The following is a 20444-nucleotide window of genomic DNA, read 5'->3' on the forward strand; positions in this document are numbered from 1 at the left end:
GAAATATGTTAGAATGAAAGAAAAAAAGAGCAGAAGAGCAAAAGAATATGAAAATAAGAAGTCCAATGCTAGTCCTATCATGCTTTTTTTTGTTTTCTTTTTTTATGTTTTTGCTAGGCAATGGGGTTAAGTGGCTTGCCCAAGGCCACACAGCTAGGTAATTATTAAGTGTCTGAGACCGGATTTGAACCCAGGTATTCCTGACTCCAGGGCCAGTGCTTTATCCACTGCGCCACCTAGCTGCCCCTAGTCCCTTCATGTTAAACTAAAAGATTATTTTTTTTTAAATAACCAGCTATCCACAGTAGAATCCCAGTTTCACCCATAACACTCCTTTTTCCTACCTTGTAAATGGAAATATTCATGATTGTTGTTGATTGTCAAGTTCAAAATAAAACCCTTTATTTTTAAAAGTTAACTGGATGAGTTCAGAGAAATGTAGCTGGTTGAAAAAATAGGCATAAGATCCTACTGGGTTTTTTATTTTCATTTTAAGAAAGTATATGATTCAGTGGGAAAAAAATGCACCTTTACATGCTTTCCTTGAAAAACATATCTTTCACAGTATAGGAGAATTATACAAGATTATGACAGATATGACTACAAATATCACTTTGTTCAATGAGGCAGCAGAGCATAACATATTCAGTGCAAAGATTTAGAGTAAAGAAGACTTGCATCTGAAACTCATCTGAAACTCTATATTTAAACTCCTGAAATTTGATTTATCTGTTAATAAAATGAGGCACTTCATAATGTTATGGTGAAATAATCCATGTACAAGTACTTTGCAAAATTTGAAGAACTGTATGTACATTATTGTTATTCAGTGATTCCCTTGGATTATTAATATCAGACAATGTATAAAATAGAAATTATGTGTAAAGGGAGAAACATACCTGGAAATGAGGCAGTTACAAGAGACTAGAAACTTCAACCCTTTAGGGCTCTCGTTAGAGCCTTGAGGAGGGCTGTAGCAACGGACTTTGATCTAACCCTAACAGTTGCTTCTCTATTCCAAAGACATTGATGTTAAGTGTGTTGCAAAACCCAGTATGGCCTTATTTCCTAGACTCTTGGACTTCCAGAATCCATACTCCTCGAGGTTTGACCTTTCAAAAGCCGCCAAGTCAGAGGCTCCAGATTTATCTTCTTCACCTAAAACATGAACAAATAAAATACCAAGGCAAACAAAGAACCAAGGTCAGACTCAGAAGGAGAGCTCTCAAGACCTCTTTAGATCAAGAACCAGAGGTCCAACCAAAAGAAAGTAGTCAAAGCTAAACAAAATCCTTCTGAAAGACACTTTTATTTCCCATCTGCAATTTCAACCAAATCTAAAAGGTCACCATTCATCATCCAGTTAACAGAAAATGTCTACATATGCTCCAGAGGCTTTGCAAATGCATTTTCATTACCTGACATCATGACTAAAAGAAGAAAGTTTTTTAGAGGCTCCCAGGTGGGGAACTAACTACATTGTCAGAATGATGATGCCCTCTGTGTTGGTTCAGAATAGCTGAGCTTTGGCCACCCTCTTCAGCCCACCATTACAAAATATTCAAAGTCAAACCCCAGTACATAGAAGATATACTAAGTTTGCATTAAAGATGTTAAAAAAGGAAAGATTTTCTATCAATGGTGGAATTTTTCACATCTCTATAGACATAAATAATATATCAAATTTACCTAGGTCTTATCAAATCACTTGATAAAGTATATAATCTAATACTTTTAGAAATTGTATACCCATTGCTTTGGCTTCTGCCCTCTGGAAAGGGGGCAATGCTAATCCCTTTTCTATGGGAGAGCATTTGAGATATTGAAAACTGCTATCATGTCCTCCTTAAGTCTTTTTTTCCCCTTTTCTATGCTAAACATCTCAAATTTTTCCAGTCAGTCTTCATACTATTTATCTTTATCATCCTGGTTGAACTATTCTAGATACTCCCTAATCTTCAACCACTTCCTATTGGTTCCTTCCCTTCTCCCTTTCAATGGGTCAAGTATTTCCAACCCTTTAGAAAAAAAATCACATCCCTGCTATTTCCTCAAAGCTATTACCTTTTCTCTCTGTCTTTGACAAATTCCAAAGAGAAGTTATCTATATTCACTGGTATCACTTCCTTTCTTTCAATCCTCAACCCTTTAATGTATGGCTTTTGAAATTATTCTTTTCCAAGTTACCAATGATTTAATTGCAAATCTGATACTTTTTTTTTAGTCCTCATCCTTCTCGACCTGTCAAATTTGACACAAGTGACGAGCTTTTTTTTTTTTTTTTTTTTTTTTAGGTTTTTGCAAGGCAAATGGGGTTAAAGTGGCTTGCCTAAGGCCACACAGCTAGGTAATTATTAAGTGTCTGAGATCAGATTTGAACCCAGGTACTCCTGACTCCAAGGCTGGTGCTTTATCCACTACGCCACCTAGCTGCCCCGACAAGCTTTTCTTGAATATTCTCTCCTCTCTTGGGTTTTGTAACTCTACTCCCACCTACTCAACCTTTCTTTAGTTTCTTCTGTTGGTTCATCATTCAGATCATGCTCCCTCATTGTGGATGCACCCCAAGGCTTTGTCCTAAGTTTCTCCGACTCATCTCTCTACACTTTCTTGGTGATCTCATCAACCCATGGGTTTAGATGATTCTCTAGGTACATGACTCAGATCTCTTTATTAGCCCCAGTCTTTCCCCAGAGCTTCAATCCCACATCATCTAATTGCCTATTGCACATTTCAAACTGGATGTCAGAGCTATCTCAAACTTAACATGACCAAAATAGAATTAATTATATTTCTTCCTAAATCTCTCCCTTTGAAATTCTTGTATTTCTGATGAAGACAACTATTCTTCTAATACTCCCTTTTTTCAAAAAACAAAACTTGATTTTTTTTACATCATCATAATCTCTCCCAGTGTACTTTCTCATTCTCAGATAGCCATACCTCACAATAATTTTTGTAAAGAAAAAAAAAACAGTACATGGGAAAAGTCTGAAAAATATATAATGTCCCATACCAATTGACCTCCCACATCTGCAAAGGAGTAGGAGGAAGGTGTCTTCTCATATCTTTTCTTTAGTGCTACACTTGTTCTTTGTTTTTGAAACTTTAGCTTTTGATTTTTTTGTGGCAGTTGTTCATTGCATTATAGTCATTGTATATATAATTTTTTTGGCTCTGCTTTCTGCACTCTTTATCAATTTCTTTAAGTCTTCCTGTGCTTTTCTATAGTCATTTTCATCGTTTCTTATAACACAGTAAAGTTCCTTTTATTCAAAGTACCCAACAATTTTTTTTTACCATCCACCCATCAATGGACATCTTCTTTTGTTTTCAATTCTTTGCTATCATAAAAAATGCTGCTATAAATATTTTGATATATATATCAGATATATATATATTATTTAGTCATTTTATTTGCATAATTCCAAATTGCTTTCCAAAACAATAGTCTTGATTTACAGCTTCACCAACAATGTACTAGTGAAACTACCTTCCCATAATTCCTCCAAGATTGACTGTCTTAATCTTTTCTCACCTTTGTCAATTTGTTGGGCTTGAGATGAAATAGGGTTATTTTGGTTTTTATTTCTCTAATTATTAATAATTAGGAACTTTTTTCATACAGTTGTTTATAATTTGCAGTTTTTTAGAACATTTATTTTATATCCTTTGACCTCTTATTTATTGGGAATGGTTTTCAGTGGTTAGTTATCTACTTATCTTGAATATCAAATACTTGCCTGAGAATTTGGATGCAAGAATTTTCCCCCATTTATTCAGTTCATTTCTAAGCTTAGCTTAGATAAGCACTAATTTTGCTTGTGCATAAGCTTTCCAGTCTCATGTAATCTATTTTGTAATTGCCTCTATCCCTTGTTTCCTTAAGAAAATATCTCCTAACACTATTGTTCTATTAGAAACCAGGAGGGACCGGATTTCAGGGAAGCCTGGAGGGCTTTGCATGAACTGATGCTGAGTGAGATGCAGAACCAGAAAAACATTGTACACCCTAATAGCAACATGGGGGTGATGTTCAACCTTGATGGACTCCCTCATTCCATCAATGCAACAATCAGGAACAATTTTGGGCTGTCTGCAAAGGAGAGTGCCATCTGTATCCAGATAAGGAGCTGTGGAGTTTGAACAAAGTTCAAGGACTATTCCCTTTAATTTAGAAAAAAAACAGATATCTTATTGTCTGATCTTGTTACTTCTTAGACTTTTCATCTCCTCTTTAAGGATATGATTTCTCTCTCATCACACCCAATTTGGATCAAGGTATAACATGGAAACAAAGTAAAGACTGACAGATTGCTTTCTGTGGGGGTAGGGGGAGGGAAGTAAGATTGGGGTAAAATTGTAAAACTCAAACAATATCTTTAATAAAAATAAATTACAAAAAGAATATATCTCCTAGTAGAACCAATAGAACATTGTACACATTAACAACAACGTTGTGAATTGATCAGCTTTGAAGGATGCAGCTCCTCTCAGCAGTTCAGAGAGTTAGGACAGCCCTAGAAGATTGTTATAGACAATGCCATTCACATTCAGATGAATTAAAAAAAACAAACTACAGAATCTGAATGAACACTATGTTCACTTTTTAAACATTTCTCTCTCTCTCTCTTTTTTTTTTTTTTTGCAAGGCAAATGGAGTTAAGTGGCTTGCCCAGGGCCACACAGCTAGGTAATTATTAAGTGTCTGAGACTGGATTTGAACCCAGGTACTCCTGACTCCAGGGCCGGTGCTTTATCCACTGAGCCACCTAGTCACCCCCTTAAATATTTCTCTTATGTTTGCCCTTCTATCCCATGGTTCTCTTTCTTTTCCCATAGTCCTAATTCATCATACAGAAAATGACTAATATGTAAACAAGTTAAACACAAATGTACATGCATGTTTACCAGACTGTTCAGCATTGAGGAGAGGGGATGGGAAGGGAGGGTGGAAGAAAATTGTGTAACATAAATATGCATGTGGATGAATATTGAAAAACTTTCATAACGTGTAATTAGAAAAATAAAATATCAATGAAAAAGTAAAAGAAAAAAAGAATATATCTCCTAGAGGCGACTAGGTGCTGCAGTGAATAGAGCACCAGCCCTGGAGTCAGGAGGACCTGAGTTGAAATTCAACCTCAGGCACTTAAATACCTAGCTGTGTGGCTTTAGGCAAGTCACTTAACCTCATTGCCTTGCAAAAACATATACATATATATATATATATATGTATATATATATATATATATATATATACATATATATATATATATATATATATATATATATATATATATATATGTATATATTTCCCTAGGTGATCAACTATGATGGATGGAAACTCCTCTCAGCAGTGTTACAAATTAGGATAGAATAGTATTACATCCCTGAGACCTGCTATGAACAATGCCATCCACATCTAGAGGGGGAGAAAAAACCTTGGAATCGGTATGCATACTATGTTCACTTTTTTAAAATTTCTGTTTTTCCTCCCTATCTCACATTTTTCTTTCTTTCCCCTTAGTTGTGATTCCTCTTACACAAAATGACTAATATATATATATATATATATTTATATATGTTAAACACAAATGTACATGTACAACTTTACCAGACTGCTGCCATGGGGAAGAGGGAAGGAAAGGAGGGTGGTAGAAAAATATGTAACTCATAAATTTGCAAATGGATGAATGTTGAAAAACTGCCATAGCATGTAACTGGAAAAATAAAATAAAAATTCAATTAAAAAAAAAGAATATATCTCCTACCCATAACTGTGAGAGACAAATTATCTGCTATACTTCTGTTTTTTTAATGCTATGATCTTTGAAATTAAGGTCATCTAACTACTTTGAATTTATTGTAGAATATAATATTGGCATTAGTCTAACCCTAATTTCTTTCCAAACTGCTTTTCAGTTTTCATAACAATTTTTTTTTAATCCAACAGGGAGTTCTTTCATAAGTTATTTATGTTTTCTGGCTTATTATTCTCTTGGGTATTGAGTTCTATTTTTCCTGATTCTCCCTTGTCTATTCTATTCCATTTATTTACTTCTTTATTTCTTAGCCAATACCAGACATTTTTGTCTGAGGTACTCAAGTGCTTTCTCCCTTCATCAGTAACTTTTCTTCCCATTATTTCTCTTGATTTTCTAGAGATCTTTTGTTTCTCCAAGTGAATTTTATTTCATCATGTTCCATAAAATGTCTCTTCGAAAGTCTGATTGGTGTAGTATTGGGGAGTTTTGTCATTTTTATTATTTTGGAACAACTCAGCATTGAAGAACAGAAATAAATTCTTTATTTAAGTGTATTTAATTGTAACTGAAGCTATGCAAGTATTTTTATGAGTATGTTAGATTTATTCCCAAATATTTCATGGATTTTGTAGTTATTTTGAATAAAATTGTCCTTTTTATTATTGCATCTTAAATTTTGTTAATATGAAGAAGTACATTGATTTTTGTATATTAATATTGTAGCCTGTACTTGCTAAAACTATTTATTGTCTCAATTAGTATTTTTACTGATTCCCTAGGATTTTCTAAGTAAATCAATATGTCATCAATAAGTAGGGACAATATTAGCTGTTTCTCATGTTTTTAATCAAAATTCCAGCTTTTTTATCTCTGACTTCTGACTCTCCCTCATAATACAAACATGATCAATTGCCATATCTTTCCATTTTTGTCTCTATGATAGATCTTTCATCTCTTCTGTCTATTCACAATCTTCCCACTTAGTTCTTGTGTGCTTATCAAACTTCTATAAATACTTAGTTTCTTCTATTAGAATGGAAGTAGAAATTATTCCATTTATGGTACTTTTAACCCCATAGCTAGAATAGTATCTTCATGGAATAGATGCCTAATAAATACCCATGTATTAACAGAAGCTAAAAAGAGAGAACTAATGAAATGAGCATACTGTTTTTAAAAATCAAGAAATTTATAAAATCCCCCAAACCCCCAAAAAAGATAATTTGAAAAAGATATGAAATATTACAATAAAATTTAAGTTTAAATAAATGACCTGTTTTTAAGAAAAACTAAAAAAATCAATAAATAGTTGACTAAAAGAGAAAATAAAATCCATTTAACAAAAAAAAAAATGGGGAATCACATAAATGAAGAAGAAATAAAGAAAATTATAAGAAATTACTATACTATTGGTAGATATTGTCTCTTTCCTAGTATATTATTTAATATATTTGCATCAATGTTCATTAGTGATAGTAGTCTATAGTTTTCTTTCTATTTTGCCCTCCTAATCTTATAGGAGTTTGAGTGTCATTGTTCCCAGTTTTTAGAAATAGCTAACCGGTTAATAAACATTACTATAAGAAATGACTATAATTTTTTACCATATGAAGTTATATAACAAGAATGAAAATTTAAATGAAATGGATGAATAGCTACAAAAGTAAAAAAAAAATTCCCAAATGAACAAAACAAGAATTAGATAATCTATATTCTGTGATTTTTAGAAAGAGAAAATGAGGGAATGCAGAAGAAGATGTCATCTTAGAGTTGAAATAGTAAACAAACAAATCCTATGTTGAATCTACCTATCCTGCCCCAACTTCACTGCTGACCTCCAATCTCTCTCCTTTCCCACTATCTCAAAGTAGATGTCTAGAACACATTTTTAAAACAACATAAACAAAATCAAACTCATTCTTGTTCCCCCTATACTCTCTTCTTCTCCTACTGTTGAGGGCAAGACCCAGTTCCTCAGTTTACAACCTAGGAATCCTCCTGGATTCCTTTGCTATCTCTCATCCTCCATATCCAATATAATGCCAAGGACTGTTGATTTCACCTTTGCAAAGTCTCCTGAACATGCCTCTTTCTTTGATATTGCCAATATTCTGGTGAAGGTCCTCATCAGCTCTTGCCTAGATTTTTACAATAGACCTACCTGTTGGTGGGTCTTCCTGTTTCTGGTTTTCCCCTTACTCTAATTCATCCTTCATTCAACCACCAAAATGTTTTTCTTAAAGCACAGTTCTGAGCATATCTCCACCCCCCCCAATCCAAACTCCAATAACTCCCTTTCACCAGTAGCATCAAATACAAAATATTTTGTTTGGTATTCAAAGCCCTTTGTAACGTAGCTCCCCCTTACCTTGTCAGTTTTCTTACACCTTACATAGCCCATCCCCAATATTCTTTGATCCAGTGACATAGTGGTTTTTGGCACATAGTAGGAACTTAATAAATGTTTATTAACTGACTAGCTATTTCTAAAAACTGGGAACAATGACACTCAAACTCCTTCTATAAGATTAGGAGGACAAAACAGAAAGATAACTAGACTACCATCACTAATGAACATTGATGCAAATATATATTAAATAATGGACTAGGAAAAAGACAATATCTACCAATATGTTCCCAAAGTATGAATTATGACCAAGTTGGATCTATGCCAGGAATATCAAAATGATCCAATATTAGAAAAACATTAACATTATAAATCATATTAGAAACAAAAACAATTAGATTATGATTGTTAATAGGTACAGAAAAAGCCTTCAGCAAAAGACCGCATTCATTTATTTTAAAAATGCTAAAAAAAACTAAAGAAATGGAAAGACTTCCCCTTAATATGATCAAAGCTGTTCATCTTAGAACAAACAGTAACGTTATGTAGCATGCTACCATTATTATTAGGTAAGAGAAGTAGGATTCATTAGGATAAGAAAAATAAATTAGGGATTACACATTCCAAAAATTTCTAGTTGCAGGTAGATCAAAGATTTAGAGCTAGAAGGGATTTCAAAGGTCAACTAGTTCAAACACCTCATTTTAGATGAGGAAACTGAGTCCCCAAGAGGTTTTAGTTGACTTGCCCAAGGTTATACAGTGTGTGGCAGGCTCCCTGACTATAGAACATCATTTAGATCACCTGAAGGGATGCAGAAGATTAGGAAATCAATGATTAACTCAAAAAATATCATCTATAATCTCCAGTGTAGTGTAGCAGTCATCTACCCTTCAACATTTTGGTGGCTGAGGGAAGGATGGATTAGAGTAATAAGATCATTTTTCTCATGTCACAAGTATTTTTTTAGCTCCTGGATTCTCTTGAAAACCCTACAAGACTAATGCAAAAGATAAATCAGAAGAGCACAGATGGTGTTTTTTCCATCCAACTTTCTTTTGGAGTTTTTGTTATCATACTACTTTACTGAAGCCCTTGATTGCTTCAATTCCCATCTTTGCTCTTCCCTTGGGATGTTTTCTAAGTAAATCATCAATTGACATTAGCAAATAGGGATCATTTTGTTTTCTCTTTTCTCTTTTTTTTCTTTTAATCCTTTCTCTTTTCTTATTGCTTTTGCTAGTATTTCTAGAACTACTCATAAACTAACATTAAAGAAAGAGGGTATTTTTGGTATATCTTAGGTAGTTTCCAAAATTCTCCATTGCATATAAAGATACTTTTTAATAAAGAAAGATATGTCAATGCTTTGTAGGGATTTTAGAATAAATGCATGCATGCTATATTTTGCCAAAGGCTTTATATAATTGTGTGATTTTGAAAATTTTTAATATGAGTAAATTAATTGTTTTCCTAATGACTTTTGGGATAAATTGCTGTAGTCTTTTGCCAGAATTTTACTTAAAATTTTAAAATCAGTATCAATATTGGTTAATATCTGTAGTGGACAGAATACTGGATTTGGGGAGAGAAAAACTGAGCTTGTTAAAATAATGAGCTTATATAAAACTGAGCTTATATAAAATAATGACAAATCATAGCTTTTCTTCAATATATGTCTGTATATTAATTGTGCAGAGGAAGTGTGATAGAGGAAACCAGAAAAATGGCTTGTAGTAGAGATAAAAGAATAAAAAAACCCAATGTCTTTGAGTCAGTCCCTTACTGGGTGGATGAGATACATGAGACAGAATAGTATGATTTTGGTTTGATCAATAACTTCTAAATCATAAAAAATGATAAATTTATGCCTTATTCCTAGGCTAGAGAGTCATGTAAAAATAAGATATGGTGGTTTAGACTAGCAGACTTTCGGGCAAGTTTTTGGTCTCTATAGAGGCAGAATAGAGAAGTAGACCAAGAAAGCTTAAAAGTCTTCCCCCTGGGGAGCCTGGTGGTGATGTGGTCTGAGAAGAATGAACATGAGTTGCAGCAAACCTCAAACATTTCAAAGGGGGTGTGATGGTGGTACTTTTTCTTAGCCAAACTCTGCCCCACAGCACTATCTGCTGGCTATATATGTTAAGCATTATGCAAACCTTAAAGTGCTAGATAAATATTAGCTATTACCATTATTTTTCTTTGTTTTATCTTCCAGTTTAGATATTAGACATATCTTTCTATAATAAATTTGGCAGGGTGCTTTCTTTTTCAATTTTTGAGAATATGTGTAGTGTATTGTTTTGGGGTTGTTTTTGATAGAAGTCTCCTGTACATGTATCTGTGATAGAGATTTTTTTCTTTGTCAGTTCATTTATAGCTAGTTAGTCTCATTTCCTTTCTGAAATTGTATTAAGATTTCTGTTTGGTATTCTAGGGCAGGAGTGGATGGAGTACCCAGTCTGGAGTAAGGAAGACCCCTCTGCATGATTTCAAATCTAGACTCAAATACTATAAACTATGTGACCCTGGCAAGTCATTTAACCTTATTGGCCTCAGTTTCCTCATCTGTAAAATGAGCTGAAGAAGGAAAAAGCAAAACCACTCTAATATCTTTGCCCAAGAAAATCCCAGATTATCTTGAAGTCAGACTCAACTGAAATGAATGAACACAAAATTTGGCATTGTCTGGTTTATATTTTTATAAATAAAAGTTCTGATGAATTCTCAGTTTAGTTGGCACATAACTTTAGCCTACTGGACATTTATCTTAAATGAAACATATATTTTCTTCCCAGATTCATTCTTCTTCCAAACTTCCTTATTTGTTGAAATTAACACCATTTTTCCAATCTCTTGAGTTTTTATCCTTGGTGTTAGCTTCAATTCCTCACTATATGCACAATCAGTTGCCAAATCTTGCCGTTCATATATCTACATCTCTCAGATCTGACTTCTCTCTCTCAAAAATATGATCTTGCTCAGGTCCTCATCACCTCTCATCTTGATTACTGCAACATTCTCTTAGTTATCTCTGTCCAAAGTCTCTCCCTACTTCTCACATATTGCTGCCTGTGAGATTTTCCTTAAGTGAAGATCTGACTGGGTCACTAACTGATCTAACCAAATCTCATTCTTCCTTATTGCCACTGGATATCAAATATAAACTCTTCTGTTTAGCCTCTAAAACGATTTATCTTTCCAGATTTACTATATATATGGTTTTTCCCTCCTACACTTTGTAATCCAGCCAAATTGTCTAGTCTCTTTAGCTGGAAGGAGGTAACTTCATTAGATTTAGGTTTTAAGTGATTAAATAGCCTGAACAAAGAAAATGATCTATGAAGGTGAATTTTGTATTAGGATACAGAGCGAGGGCCTGCCTTACTGGTTTGGAGAGTATCTGAAGAAAATAATTTAAGATGGCAAAGGTAAGGTGGCATTGTACCTTACAGTCTTGAACACCAGTCATAAGAGTGTGTACTTTTAATTAGTAACCAAGGAGTCACTGAAGCTCCTGAGAAAAGTAACACAAGAAGATCCAGGGCAATCTAATCAGAGGACTTCAATCTAAAAAGGAAGGGAAAGGGAAGAAAAAATGCCTATGTATATTGACCAAGAGTGAAGCACAGAGTAAATCATTAGAAGCCCAGAAATTAAGAGGGGAAAAAAAAAGTTCGAGAGGGGACAGCAATAAAAAAATATGACCTCAAGGGACTTTAAAAATACAAAATAGTTATATTTTTTCATTATTGCATAGTAAAGAAATTGACAGATGCTAACTAAAATAATGACATGTCCCTTAGCCTTTAGATGACATGACAGGGAATACTACTAAAAAAATGACTTGAAGAAAAAGTCAGATTTTAGTAAAGGGAAGAAAAAATCTTAATCCAAAGTCAAGGTCATTGCTGATAATAACAGATGACCTCGTGGCATTAGCATTTTGTTCTAGTAAATGATGTTCAGACCAAATTCAAATTGGGGTCTTAAAAGATGGGTGTAAATGTTGAGGCTTTCTAGATTGTCCCTTCACTCATACTTGTACTTGAAGTAGATCATTGTGTCTTTTATTTGCCAAAAGTTGGAATGGTTGTTTTCCAACAAAAAAAAGGAACATGGTATCATCTGTAAGCTAAGTATTTCAAGGATCTAGAGACAATCTAATGGATGACTTAGAAAGGACAATTGATGAGAACATTAATACCTCCAAGGTTCTGATATGAGACAAGTGTTTACCTGTAGAAAGTAGAACAGAAAGTGGGTTGGCTGAATAAGTCACAGTTTACAGAGTGAAAGATCCTTGCAACTTGGATAGTCTGCTAATACAAAATTTGCTGAAGCAAGCCAATGAATTGGCAATAAATTCTAAAGTTAAGGTCAATGAAGCAATATATAAGCTTCATATATAGAAAATAAAAATACTGCATTAGATATTGAGTCTGAAGTTGTTACAGTCAAGGGGATATTAGAATCTGCTAGTCTGTGTTTTATGTGTAAAGATGTTTTTAGGGACAAATTCAATTCAATAAATAAGCATGAGCTATGTATGACGTACTGTATTAGGAGATGGGAGATATAAAGACAAGAACAATCCTTGTTCTTAAAGAGGACTGATGAGTAAATGCAAAATATATGCAATTAAAATAATTTTAGGAAAGAACTGGGATGGGAAAATAAAAAATGACCTCATGTGGGTCACGGAACTGTAGGTCTAAAGTGACTTTGGAGACTACCTACTCTATCTCTCCTTTATACAGAAGAAACTGAGGACCAGAGAGTTTAAGTTGACAAGTTCACAAAGTTAATACATTATAGAGCTGGGATTTGAACTTGATCTTATTCCTCACTATTCCCCTTCAAATATTCCAAGCTACAATCAAATTAATTGCTCTTTCTTGAACTTGACATATATCCCATGTGTGGAACAAAACCTCCTTACTCCTGATAAGGTCTAACCCTAGTGTCCCTTCCTCCATAAAATCTTTTATCTTCCTATCTAAAACCAAAAAAGATTTTTCTCTTATCAAGTTTTCCTAGAGCTCTGTCTGGATTTCTCCTTTACCCCAATACATTTTATATTGGATTATATTTATTGTATGTGTAATATCTTTTATAAGACTATAAGTTCCATAAGGGCAAGAAATATCAGTTTTCATCTTGGATTCTAGTTTTAACAAATATCTGTTTAACACATTGTAAGGATTTAGTAAATGTTTGATTTCAAACACAGAAAATAATAACTTAGGGGAAAATGTGTTTGGGTCACTAATTAGGTAGTGAAGAATATATAATAGTAATTACCTATAAACTTGTATCTTACAGATAAAGGCAAAAGAATCATGATTAACTTTCACAAAAATATGAAAGCATACCTAGCATATACCACCTTAAATACCCCTAATTTTTTAGATTTATATAATGTGTATACACACACACCCACAGACATATATATTTTTTTCCTTGAATACAATGACAAAAACCAGGCATACAAGTGAAATTTTAGTATTAATCTTTAATAGGGTAAGTAAGCAAACATTCATTCTAAATATTAATTATGATTCCTCTATATCTTAACTTCAGTGTCCAGAAGAATGTTCTTCCTCATTCTTTGGAGCAGTTAGGAAATATTCTACTCCAACAGCTACTAAAAATGCTCCAAAACCCCATTTGAATCCTCTTGTCAAAGCAGCCCACAAAGTAGCAGGTTTTCCAAAATGACCCTTGTATCGCCAAACTTCATTGCTAGGGTTAAAAAAAAAAAAAGGTCAGTCATAATTACCTTGTTGTAAACCTTTCATATTTAATACCTAACTTTCTGGTAGACATATGCAGGGGACCATTAAACACATTTCCATGGAATCACTCAGATTGGTCTATTTATGCCTGAATTTAACATTTAAAATAAAGATAATCTAAGAATGATCATGTATTTCACACTTATCTTATTACTTTGGATTTTATTGAGCTAAAGAGTTATTTAACCTGATTCTTCTTCTGGGTCCATAAGGAGTAAGTAGGCTATTCTAAGAATTTAGTAAAATTTTGGGAATCTGGGATAGATTGAGCCAGGCATAAGACTATAATTTTAATGGTGATTACATTGTTTTCAGAGAGAGGGACCAATACTGAGAAGCATAAATCATTGTTTCTTACTCAGGCATTTTTCCTTCTGACTACTTATAAATAGAAGTGTGAACTGAGCTGATATATGGCACTTTAGTTTTTCACTTTTTTTTGTAATGGCAAAAAATTAGAAATAGAAGGAATGCCCATCAATTGGGGAATGGCTGAACAAGTTGTAGTTTATGATTGTAATGGAATACTATTAAGCTATAAGAAATGATTAGAAAGACTTATACAAACAGATGCAAAATGAAGTGAACAGAACCAGGAGAATACAGGGACACAGTTAAGCAATACTGTATGATGATAAACTGTGAATAATTTAACTATTCTTAGTAATACAATAACCCAAGATCATTCCAAATGACTCACGATAAAAAATTCTATCCACATCCTATGGAGCCTGAATGCTATTGTTCACTTTTTGTTTTTTCATTTTTTGGGGTCTGTTTCTTTTCTCACAGCCTAATATGGAAATATGTTTTACATGATTGTACATATATAACTTACCTTGAGGGGAGGGAAAAGAGATAAAGGAGGGAAGTAGAAAATTTGAAACTAAAAACTTTTTAAAAATGAATGTTAAAAATGTTCTTTACACCTAACTGGGAAAAATATTGTTAAACAACAATAAAGAGAATATTCTACTTGATATGTTAGGACAACATTGGGTATGACTAATTTTCCTAAGAATACATGTACCCTGGACATAAATGTAGATTACCATTCAAAAATCTTCCTGGGGGTAGCTAGGTGGCACAGTGGATAGAGCACAAACTCTGGAAGCAGGACAACCTGAGTTCAAATCTAGCCTCAGACACTTAATATAAGATCAATTTAAATGATAACCTCTCTTCTAGAGCAGAAAATATGCTGTGACTCACTGCTCTCTGCATTGAGTGATAGTTGTAGAAAAGCCTTTATTCCCCATCAGGAGAACTGCTACATGCTAGAAAGTACAAGCTAAACAAAAAGTCAATATAGCACACACTTTAAAAAAAATTTTCTTCAGGAAAGGCAATATAGGAAATGAAAACTGAGGTTATAGTTGATGATTACAATCCAGGCTCCTGAGGTGCTCTTACCGAGCCCATGGATCCTTGAGACCTTGTTTGGCCAATCTCTCCTGGATTCGCTGGAGTGGTGTTCCTTCTATTGTCCACTGTTTGTAATCAGGGAGTTCAATTTTTCCATGACCATGACCATGTCCATGTTCGTGTCCATGAGCCATGTCTACAGAAAGACATTAAAATAAGAAATATATAGTCTATGATTGTAACATGGAAGTTAATCATAAATATAAAGAACATCTGTAACCACAAAATTTAGTATAGTGCGGCTCAGAAAGAGCTTAAATTCTTTCTCATTGATAGTTTCCATCTTTAGAACATTTTATAAACCTTAAAGCACTTTCCTCAAAATAGTTCCTTAAATACAGGAGGGATTTGATAAATGTTTGTTGAATTGCAACCCTATTAGGAAGGTAGAACAAATGTAATGCTGTATTACCCCAATTTTATCACATTGTTAACTTTTTATCTTACCTCAGTTCCAAAGTTATATAGCTAGTAAATATCCATATTAGAAAAATAAATAAAATTTTAAAAAGCTAAGTTAGCTTTTTAATGTTGCTATAAGAATGAATAAGAGGAGTGGCTAGGTGGCGCAGTGGATAGAGTACCGGCCCTGGAGTCAGGAGTACTTGAGTACAAATCCGGCCTCAGACACTTAATTACCTAGCTGTGTGGCCTTGGGCAAGCCACTTGACCCTATTGCCTTGCAAAAAAATCTAAAAAAAAAAATGATTAAGAAGTTTATGGTAAAAAAAACCTTTTACTGAAAGAGATATTATAGGATTAGTAACATAGCATTTGTCAAAGCACATACTGAAATTAAAAATGCAGGGCAGTACAGAAAAAATTGGGGAGATTCAGTCTATTTTAAAAATAACTTAAAAATAGTTGGTATGGGATAGTGGAAAGTGGATCCAATTTGAAATCAGAGGACTAGGTTTAATTCTAACATCTGATATTTAGATCTTTACTACCTTGACAGATATGTCTCTGGGTCTCTGTTTCTTTGTAAATAAAATAAGACGACTGCATTATATCAGTAGTGTCAAACTACAATAGGAGTACCACAAAAATCATATATAAAGTTAGTTGCAGGTCACATATTGACTTAAGAAAATAATATATTATCTATATGTTCTTGTATTTTGATTTGTTAAACATCTCAATTACTTTTTGTTTTTGCAAGGCAATAGAGATTTGATCAAGGTCCCTACAGCTAAGTATTTTAAGTGCCTGAGGCTGAATTTGAACTCAGGCCCTCCTGACTCCAAGTTCAGTGCTCTATCCACTGAGGCCCTAGCTGCTCCACAAATACATTTTAATAAGGTTGGGTTCCTGGTGGGGGGCATGTGGGTGTGTTTGATACTTGTGGCCTAAATGATCATAATAATCCCTTTGAGTTCTAATTGTTATGATCCTATGACAAAGAATACCACTTTTTTAGCCATTCATCCTCTTTTATTTTCATGTTCATGAAATTTAGATGATTTAAAACTGAGAGGCACTTTCTAACCCTTTCATTTTGCAACAGAGGAATCAAGAATCTGAGATAAGAAATGGAGCTCAAATCTTTTGGTTTTTTTAAATCAAAAATGAGTAAAACCTTTTATGTTTACATCATTTTACTTCTGAACATATTATTTCCCTCCTGCCTAACCTGCAAGCTATTCCTTAATTTTTTTTAAAAGGCAATTTAGCAAAAGCAATCAACACATCTTGAGTTAGTATTACAAAGCAGTATCTCCAGCTCTTCAAAGGGCACGTATTTTTTCATCCCTTCTTTGGGGTCAAGCTTGGTCATTATGTTTAGACAGCATTCTATTTAATGGGTTTTTTTTTTTTGGTTCTTCTTGCTATAGTTTTAAGTTGTGTAATATTATACAATATTTGCTTCCTTCATTTTGCACACAAATACCCATAAGCTCCTGGAGGGCATGGTCAGTTTGGCTTTTCTTTGTATCCCCTTAGCACACTAAAGTCATCACTTATCCATGGATGCTGATTGTTCAATTTTAAATTGTGATGGTTCTAAAATGGCAATTTGGCTAGTGGTCTCAAATGTTAAGATCCAGATGAATCCTTTAAAAAATAACAGAAAAGGGGCGACTAGGTGGCACAGTGGATAGAGCACTAGGCCTGGAGTCAGGAGTACCCGGGTTCAAATCTGGTCTCAGACACTTAATAATTACCTAGCTGTGTGGCCTTAGGCAAGCCACTTAACCTCATTGCCTTGCCAAAAAAAAAAACAAAAAACAGAAAAGCTTTCTTCCCCTTCAAACATTTCCATCCATAAATTAAATATTCCCTTTATGTCTTAAGCACTTTGGAGAAAAAGTTTCTATATTTAAATCTGTAAATGACAATTTTTTGAGGTATGGGACATAACTTTGATGGGTAATGTTGGAAAGTACAAATTCTTCATTTTTCTTTTAGATTATTTGATCAGTAAATGTGCCAGAGATTAAAAATTAAGGTATTTTTACTATATAAGGGGGGAAATGCAGTATTTTTCCACTTAGTTTTGGTACTGCTCTTTAGTGTTCTATGAGATAAAACTTATAAGCTAGCTGTGGTGCAATGGCTTTGGATTCAGGACAAGAGTTCCAATCCAGCTTCAGACACTTGCCACTTACTAGCTATGTGAACTTGGGCAAGTCATTTAACCCAGATTGCCTTGCTTCCAGGGCCATCTCCAGTTATACTGATTCATATCTAGTCACTGGACCCAGATGGCACTGGAGGAGAAAGTGAGGTTGGTGACTTAGCACAGCCTCCCTCACTCATATCCAATTCACGAGCTTGTCATGGCCTCACCTTCCTGATATCAACATCTTCTTTAAAAATGAAGGACAAACAAACATTATCAGGACCAAATCAAATGCCCTTTCTACCCAGTGCTGCCTGCTTTGAGACTCAGTGAGATGCTATTTTCCCCTTTAACAAATTTAGGGTCTAGAAATCAGTGACATGATAGAGAAAACCAGATCAAGCTGTCTAGTTTAAGTTTGGTAAGCAGACAAATAAGCCAAATGGAACTGTAAAAAGATTTATGGGGGCTTAAAAAAACATTTTGATCTATTTTTCTCCACTAACCCCACCCCCAATAGAACTTTTCCAGCAAAAAAGTTAAGCAAAACAGCCTAAAAGAGTGAATGTGACTGATAGTCTGTATAACTTTCCATTTTTGTACTTTATTGCTTAAGATAAAGGATAGAAATTTAACGTTTAATAATCTGACCCAGCATTATCCACTACATTTAAGATTCAACAAATTTAAGTGCCTACTAGGTCTAAGGAGTTGTGCCATGGATACAAAGATGAAAAATAACAGTTCCTCTCCTGAATACTGAAAGGACATCAAAGATATATATGGCAGTCTTTGCCACAAGTTCATAGTGCAGGAGAGAGAAAAGATCCCTACATAAGACAATTAATTATACAACATCAAATCGTATCTTTGCCCTTCAATCTACTAAAGTAACAACAGGTTTTTCTATATAGGATTTTAAAGTTTGCAAAGATCTCTCCATTGTCATTTCATCTTCATAGAAAATCTGTATACTATACTTAAATCATTTAGTATCTTGGCACTGCAAATATCCAAATTCATTAAAAAACGTCTTTGGATTAAATTATCTCTAAAGTCTTTTCCAAACCTAAAACCCAGGGTGGCTAGGTGATGCAGTGGATAGAGCACCAGCCCTGGAGTCAGGAGGACCTGAGTGCAAATCCGGCCTCAGACACCTAGCTGTGTGGCCTTGGGCAAGCCACTTAACCCCATTGCCTTGCAAAAACTTTTTAAAAAAAGGGGTTAAAGATAAATAAGGGGAGAGATGCCTGCTGGATTAGGGTCCTGGAGGTGGCAAATGGGAAGGAAACAAGTGATGAAAAAGAGGTTAAAGATAAAAAAAGGGGAGATGACTGCTGGATTAGGGTATGGAGGTGGCAGATGGGAAGGAGACAAGTGATGAAAAAGAGGTTAAAATGATGTATTAGGGTACTGGAGGTGGCAAATGGGAAGGAGACAAGGGATGAAAAAGGAGTTAAAGATAAAAAAAAAGGGGAGATGACTGCTGGATTAGGGTACAGAGGCAGCATATGGGAAGGAGACAAGTGATAAAAAGAGGTTAAAATGATGTATTAGGGTACTGGAGGTGGCAAATGGGAAGGAGACAAGGGATGAAAAAGGGGTTAAAGATAAAAAGGGGAGATGACTGCTGGATTAGGGTAGTGGAGGGGGCAGATGGGAAGGAGACAAGGGATGAAAATGAGGTTAAAGATAAGGGATCGAGATGAATGATGTATTAGGGTACTGGAGGTGGCAAATGGGAAGGAGACAAGGGATGAAAAGGGGGTTAAAGATAAAAAAGGGGAGACGTCGATGCTGGGTTGGGGTCCTGGAGAAGGCAGCAGGAGCTGACTGCACAGTTAGGCCGTCCTGGCCCTCCAGGGGTGGCTTAGGCTGTGTCTCGGGCCGGCAAGGTTCCCTTCGATGCGCTCCGGGGAGGAAGCGGGAGGGGGGCGGTGGCGGCCTTCCCTGGGGCCACCTCGGGCTCCTCAGGGCTCGGGGCGGTTGGGGCCTGCCCTCCGGGTGGGGGCGGGGAGCGGGGTCCGGTTCTCAACGGTCGTCCGAAGGGCTGGAATAGTCATCGATAACGGTCAATAAAATGGACCCCGCACCCTGAACCATGCTGCTGCTGCGCCGCGGCGGGACCCCCGCACTGGCCCCGGGGAGAGGGCGAAGGCACTAGGTGGATGCGGATGCGGAGCTCGGGGTGACCCCGCGGCTCCTAGGGCCGAGCTTCCAGCAGCGACAGGAGGAGGAGGAGGAGGGCGGGCGGCACAGCGGCCGAGGGCACCGAGCGCCGAGGGCACCGAGGAGGGTAACGGGGGGCTCCGGGGGGCCGCGAGTCCCGTCTCCCAGGCCGCGGTCATGCATTTTCTCTCTCCCCTCCCCCTCTCTCCCCCAGGAGTTACCTGACTGGAATCTTGACCTCCCGGGGACACGGGAACCTCAGCCCCGCCCCCGGCCCCCGCCGGAGCGCCAAGGAAGCGGAAGTCGGCCGGACGGAACCACCTCGGGCCGGGGGGGGATCCGAGGCCCGTAGGAGCGTTCTAAGAGCCGTGGGG

The 20444-nt window shown here is 35.6% G+C and overlaps 1 protein-coding gene across 2 annotated transcripts; it reads right to left on the reverse strand.

Annotated features, from left to right (window-relative positions):
• Nucleotides 1–13610: 13610 nt before the first annotated feature.
• NDUFB3 (NADH:ubiquinone oxidoreductase subunit B3) lies at nt 13611–20381 on the reverse strand. 2 transcript variants are annotated; one of them, XM_074191666.1, is made up of 3 exons: nt 20292–20381; nt 15327–15474; nt 13611–13860 (listed from the first exon to the last, which is right to left on the reverse strand). In XM_074191666.1, the coding sequence occupies exons 2-3, from the start codon at nt 15470–15472 to the stop codon at nt 13695–13697; spliced, it is 312 nt and encodes a 103-aa protein (XP_074047767.1). In that variant the 5' UTR covers nt 15473–15474; nt 20292–20381; the 3' UTR covers nt 13611–13694. The 2 variants fall into 2 exon arrangements, with proteins under 2 accessions (XP_074047767.1, XP_074047766.1); XM_074191665.1 differs by lacking the exon at nt 20292–20381 and adding an exon at nt 19995–20254.
• Nucleotides 20382–20444: the final 63 nt, after the last annotated feature.

This window comes from Macrotis lagotis, chromosome 6, assembly GCF_037893015.1.
Source record: "Macrotis lagotis isolate mMagLag1 chromosome 6, bilby.v1.9.chrom.fasta, whole genome shotgun sequence".
Lineage (NCBI taxonomy): Eukaryota > Metazoa > Chordata > Mammalia > Peramelemorphia > Peramelidae > Macrotis > Macrotis lagotis.

What these genes read in the sequence shown, in the direction of transcription:
- NDUFB3 (XM_074191665.1), bottom strand. An exon ending in CTCAAGGATCCATGGGCTCG is followed by an intron (nt 13,861 to 15,326) that starts GTAAGAGCACCT and finishes TTTTAACCCTAG; the next exon opens with CAATGAAGTTTGGCGATACA.